At 33.3% G+C, this 6948-nt stretch overlaps 1 protein-coding gene across 2 annotated transcripts in view; it reads right to left on the reverse strand.

The window, feature by feature from the left end:
* LOC106478612 (nephrin-like) overlaps window positions 1–6948 on the reverse strand; it is a 108115-nt gene that overhangs the window by 8103 nt on the left and 93064 nt on the right. Inside the window, exons 13-15 of one of the 2 annotated variants that reach the window (XM_022382233.1) lie at window positions 5733–5798; window positions 4310–4404; window positions 393–803 (exon numbers count right to left, since the gene is read on the reverse strand). In XM_022382233.1, the coding sequence (XP_022237941.1) occupies window positions 393–803; window positions 4310–4404; window positions 5733–5798 (572 nt within the window). Of the gene's footprint in view, window positions 1–392; window positions 804–4309; window positions 4405–5732; window positions 5799–6948 lie in introns of those variants that run through there. The other variant, XR_002609946.1, reaches the window with a different exon arrangement.

Here is a 6948-nt window from a genome sequence, read left to right on the forward strand (position 1 = left end):
TGATATTCTTGTAAGACCTGTGTATGAATATATTGATATTCTTGTAAGACGTGTGTGTGTGTTAATGATATGAATATATTAATATTCTTGTAAGACCTGTGTATGAATATATTGATATTCTTGTAAGACCTGTGTATGAATATATTGATATTCTTGTAAGACCTGTGTATGAATATATTGATATTCTTGTAAGACCTGTGTATGAATATATTGATATTCTTGTAAGACCTGTGTATGAATATAATGATATTCTTGTAAGACCTGTGTATGAATATATTGATATTCTTGTAAGGCCTGTGTGTGTTAATGATATGAGTATTTTAGGTTTTCAGGTCATGAATGAGATGTTATCAAAGATCAATATTCCAACACATCAGGTTTGAGTATCTTACCTGCATTTCAGGTTTGGAATACTTAAGACTGCTTCTCTGATTGGGAATAGGAACACCTGGTCTGTTTATGTCAGCGTCATAATTAGGTTTAGGATTTCTCGGAGGTTTCTTGTGTTGGAATTTTGGAGTGCCCTTCGTGGTGCGAACTGGCAACGTTGCACTAACGCGACCTTGATCTTCGTAGAATGGTCCATTGTCATGTTGATACCTAGGAGTTTGTATTCGTTCTTGGCGCCTCTGAACTTGTGGAAACTCCGCCTGATCTCCATCATCATCGTCACTCCAAGGCCCAGATCGTGGTGAAAGAAGGTGTCGTTGTAAAGGATGGACACCGTCAGACCGGAATCTGGTTGCTGGTTGATCGAAAGCTGGTTGGCACAGCAGCTCTTCCTCAGAAAACCCACCACTGTCCTACGGTAGATATACATGATTTTGAATAGCTTCCGAACTGAAGAAAGCCAGTTAATTTAGTAAAGGCTAAAGTTAGTTGAAATATAAACTTATTAATTAGACTTTCGTCATTTTAGTTGATAATATATATATATATATATACACACACATATATATATATGTATATGCACGCACGCAAGCGCACACATTTGCTTATATATGTATAACTAGATGAACAATTGTTGGAACAGTACATCTCGCATACAACCAGACTAACATCCAAGCCATTTAGAGCATTGAAAAACGTGGCGATTTAATTATACTGTCATGTGTTAACTTCACTATTAACAGTGTTTTCGGCCGTAATTCCAATAACATCTTTCAAAGTTACGAAAGAAGAGAAAGTTTATTCTAAGGCTAAATCCATACGCTAAGATAATGGGTTTTTATAATTCATAAAATATTCAAAATGCAAGAACATTTAGAATTCTAAAAAGTTTCTTATAGAATAGTCAAGTTTTTATTAGTTTCTCATATGGCACCAATCAAACATAATATACTCAAAAAACAACTATCTATATAGTAAAACCATTAGTTCTAGTTCTCGCTTATGTATTCGCGTAAGGAAGAAAAGCATATTTATATGATGAAGAAAGCGACTTTTATAACGCTTCCATCTCTAGCTGTAAATGCAGTTTCTTAACTAGAGTGGCCTACTGTAATTAAGCTTACAAAGAAGTTTGCAATTTTCTATAAAATATTTTTAACTGCGGCAAAGGACGAATCAAGCGCCTACTTTAAACATTACTTCACGTCTCGTTCAATTTTATCATAGCTGATTATGCAAGTTGGAGAGACGAGTGATGTTTCTATTTATACGTATCTATTAAATGCTATCCCAAAGGTACCTAAGCTAACTAAAAAGTTATTGATTTAAAAAGCTGTGGTTCGTAATAATTTAGATTTGGACCAGTTTAGGAGAATTAGGTAAGTTCATATACTACGCTAACGATGCAAAATAATTTTTATAATGAAAATCTATAAAAGAACAGAATTTAAAAATAGTCAACTATATTTATTAACTACAATACCGTTAAAAATAGTAAACTAGATACTTTAAACATTCGAAGCAATAGTGTTAGAAACTAATAAAACATATATGTCAAACAAGCATTCTAGCTAACAATGTTAAAAATAATAAACTAGATACATTAAACATTTTAAGCAATGTAGTTAATGAAACTGCCATTAAAGAAAAAATATAAAGAGACTTCTACCAAATTGATTTTTTCAACAGATTCTAGAAGAACAATAAAAAAGGGATAGGAATAACAATTCCAACTACAAGTGGCGTGAGATGAGCAACAAATGGCGTACTGTAAGCATAAATTCGATGTAGGTCGTGATATTAGAGTTCTGAGAAAGAGACTTGTTTGTATTCATTGGAACGAATTCTCTGATGATTAGAAAACTGAAGAGTTACTGGTAATTTTCCCTATTAATTGTGTAGTACTTGGAGAACTACACTGAAGAGTTACTGGTAATTTTTCCTATTAAATGTGTAGTACTTGGAGAACTACACTGAAGAGTTACTGTTCATTTTCCCTATTAAATGTGTAGTACTTGGAGAACTACACTGAAGAGTTACTGTTCATTTTCCCTATTAAATGTGTAGTACTTGGAGAACTACACTGAAGAGTTACTGTTCATTTTCTCTATTAAATGTGCAGTACTTGGAGAACTACACTGAAGAGTTACTGGTAATTTTCCCTATTAAACGTGTAGTACTTGGAGAACTACACTGAAGAGTTACTGGTAATTTTCCCTATTAAACGTGTAGTACTTGGAGAACTGCACTGAAGAGTTACTGGTAATTTTTCCTATTAAATGTGTAGTACTTGGAGAACTACACTGAAGAGTTACTGGTAATTTTTCCTATTAAATGTGTAGTACTTGGAGAACTACACTAAAGAGTTACTGGTAATTTTTCCTATTAAATGTGTAGTACTTGGAGAACTACACTGAAGAGTTACTGGTAATTTTCCCTATTAAACGTGTAGTACTTGGAGAACTACACTGAAGAGTTACTGGTAATTTTCCCTATTAAACGTGTAGTACTTGGAGAACTACACTGAAGAGTTACTGGTAATTTTCCCTATTAAATGTGCAGTACTTGGAGAACTACACTGAAGAGTTACTGGTAATTTTCCCTATTAAACGTGTAGTACTTGGAGAACTACTCGATTTGTCGTTCTGTCTCAGCCTGGAAAGATTAGAAGATGTTTAGTCACCTAAGTTTTCAAACATTTTCAGATGCCTGCTTGCTGATAGTCACATATAGGAGACCTGCCTTGGGCATAAGTGATCACATATAGGTTTGTCTGTAGTTGTTTTTTTAAATTTCACACATGACTACTCGAAGGCTGACTGTGCTAGCCATCCCTAACTTTGAAGTGATAGACTAGACGGGAGGTATCTAATTAACACCATCCACCGCCAACTACTGGGTTTCTCTTTACCAAAGAATAGTGGGATTAAACATCACTCCATAACGTCCCCTACGGCTGAAAGGGCGAGAATGCTCAGCGAAGGGTTTTGACTCGTAACAAAAGCAAGTGTCTTATTGACCATCAGGTCATGCCAGACCCGATCACATACAGGAAATCTACCTTGTATAGGACTGACCTCATTTGGAGCACTAGTTGTGTCTCACTTCGGTATTTTTAAAAGTTTCTCAGAGATGATGTTGGTGGAGATCTATTTTCGGAACTCTAAATTACTTTCACTGTGTTTATCTTGAAAAGTGCCTGGAGGTTAAACTCTCCTTACTTTCCCTTGTAACATCACTGTGTTTATCTTGAAAAGTGCCTGGAGGTTAAACTCTCCTTACTTTCACTTGTAACATCACTGTGTTTATCTTGAAAAGTGCCTGGAGGTTAAACTCTCCTTACTTTCACTTGGGACAACCAATGACGTGAGTAATGCCCACGCTTTGAGAGATGGCGTTATCGTTTCTATGTATGTATAACGTCATGCTCTCTCGGTTGAGGAAGTATCTCTAGAACAGATAGACAATACTAAAGCCTCTCTCTGTAATCTAGAAGTTCCGTTTGACATTTTATGCACTCGTATTTGATTTAAATAAAGATTTATTTTGATTTGTTTAGCTTTGTATCTTGTTTCTTTTTTCAACTCAGTCAAGTGAAATTCAGTTTTAATGCCGTTCCTCCCGTTATTTCTGATTACTACCCGAAAGTTAAATGAGTGAATCTGAAAATACTACAAATGGACATATTGGTCATATAATCAAGTCCAACAAATAAAGACTGTTATATTTGCTAGGCAATCAATATAGTTTAATATACATATAACAACAATATTTAAACAACCCTATTATGGAAATTATTACATCAATAGAGAATTACTATCTTATCCATATAACGTTAGAGATTTGGTTTACTGCTCTAACTTTCAGAAGGAGGATATATATCAAAGTGTTTCCATACCTATATTGTGTTGTTACTTACCTCATTATAAGTCTTTAAAGAATGCCTCTCGGGTGAAGGTGTATCGCTGCATTCTTCGTAGTTTGTCTGTTTCTCGTAATACAACTGTCTGTTTGCTGAAACAAAAAATAAAACGTTTCAGTAAATTCTAATTGTAAGCTAAGATATGGTTCGATACGTTCTGAAAATGAAATTCAGACTCTCTTTGTTTTGCTATGATTACATATACAATTATTTCACTTTTAGAAGCCCATTTTGAAAATTAGCGACTTTACCAGGAAGTTTTGTATAAATAAAAGAAAAAAGGTTATTAATTTATAAGGAATTCTTGACATCGATGAGGTGTCTAGAAGCTCAAGTCGTCAAACTAAAAGCTATGACCTGTAACCGAGGTCATAAGCGTCCATACTCATTCTGCAATCAGAGAATTTTAATAATATTCCGTCAAGTACAATGATCGATAATCATACTTTATAAAGTAATTTGAATTAATTTTTTATATTAACTATAATTTCGTAACAAAAAATTCATAAGTGTATCCTTACAATATTGGCTCTATACCTATCATAAATATTATATTTCAATCAATCTTATGAATTATGTTTTATTTATTCACATATTCAATTACAACAACATGTTCAGGTACACGCAATAATTGTAGTCACACAGCACTGATTCTATATTCAGTATCAAATTTATCGTATGTTCATTTAACCTGATTATTCATTCCCTATGTGTATTATGTTTTACACAGTTATGATGAAAGAATTAGCACAAAAAAATCAAGTATTTCTCTTAAGATAGCATTTTGTCTAACCCTCCGGATCCTTTTCATAACAGCCTTTCTAATGGTATTATATATAATTCATATGACACAACACTTAACCTCCGATATCAGAGCAACCATTCAATCAGTGGCACTCGAAGAAGTTAACGCCTTAAATACTAACACATGATGATAAAAAATATTTAAGTTCAAATAATCACGAATAAAAACTTTTAGAAACAAAAAACATTTATTTGGTACGTTATAAATTAAACCGCTTAGAAAAGTTTAAGTACAAATATAAGTTAAAAGTTCTAATTAGAGAAAGCATTATTCAGCTAGCTAACAATTAAATGCTCGTGTAATTCTCCTTTATATATAGATATATATATGATTTCACAGAGTTAAATTAACCCGCAATCATTGCGAAAAACCTGAAATTTCATATTTTTAAAACACTTCTACTACGTCAGCAAGATTTAAGAGACATAATTAAAATGCATAGTTCCTTAAAAAAAGTTTTAAATACGTTATAAAAAATTAAAACATTTATATATATATATTGCGCAGATACTTCGTTTGATATACTTGTTTACTACTACTTTGTTTTTAAGGAGAATCATGAAAAAGCTTAATTTTAGCTATTATTATTATTATTATTAATGAAGTTTTACTCACCATTACCAAAAGGATTCTTGCTTGTTGATTGTTCTTTCATCCTGAGAACATCTGTTTCTTCTGCATCTAAACGATAAAGAAACATAGCTGTTGAAAAATTAGTTTTACAATAAACACTCATACACTCCAAGTTTGTATTCTATGCCACTTGAGAAATCTGGGAGATATTCCTTAGTTAACAAATCATGGTAAGAATTGTTTATTTCTTTGGGCTATTGCTAATCATAAAGCTATACAATAGGCTATCTGTGCTGCGCCCACCACGAGTATCGCCCCCCAGTGGCACATCGGTATGTCTGCGGATCTACAACGCTAGAATCCGGGTTTCGATACCCGTGGTTGGCAGAGCACGGATATCCCATTGTGTTGCTTTGTGCTTAACTTCAAGCAAACAAACAAACAAACCACGGGTATTGCATCTAGGTTTTCAGCTTTAGAAGCCTTTAGATTTAGAGCTGAGCCATTGAAATCAAGAGTAAGAAATATCAATATTAGAGTATGCAAAATTCGTTGTTCGTCTTTTAATCAGCATTGGCTAGAAAGCTACTATGTTAAAATCTGGATTGATAAGGAAAGTGATGCGAAAACAACTGAACAAATCTACAAGAAGGTAATTATAAGATGAGAAAGAAAATATTTTCTTTTTATCCTACTTCATTATTATCTATCGGCGATTGTTTTCGTTCATTTTACTAGTTCGCTTGTCTTTCATTCATCTACCACTTCTGACGTTTTGGTATATTTTTTTCGATTTCATTATGTTGTCACTCTTTCGTTTCGTTCTCATCTGCTCCTTCCGTTTTATTTTTATTTTTATTATTCCACCTTTTCTCTTTCTTTTTTTCAAATCACTCTCGTCTGTTTTTGTTGACGCTTTTCTAAAATTTCTTTATTTCATTCGATAATCCGTTGTTTTAGATTTATCCTCATTTGTTGATTTTATAATCTACTTACTATCTAAGTTCATATTTTGTTAATTTTCGTCGGTTGATTAATTTCGTTACTAGCGTATATTTACTCGCAGTTTGGCATATTCTTTTGTTCTGATTTTAGTTTCTACTTGTTCAAAAGTTTGACTTTTTCATTCTTGTATTGTTTGTTTTTGAATTTCGCACAAAGCTACACGAGGGCTATCTGCGCTAGCCGTCCCTAACTTAGCAGTGTAAGACTAGAGGGAAGGCAGCTAGTCATCACCACCCACCGCCAACTCTTGGGA

The sequence above is a fragment of the Limulus polyphemus genome, unplaced genomic scaffold (genome assembly GCF_000517525.1).
Source record: "Limulus polyphemus unplaced genomic scaffold, Limulus_polyphemus-2.1.2 Scaffold232, whole genome shotgun sequence".
Lineage (NCBI taxonomy): Eukaryota > Metazoa > Arthropoda > Merostomata > Xiphosura > Limulidae > Limulus > Limulus polyphemus.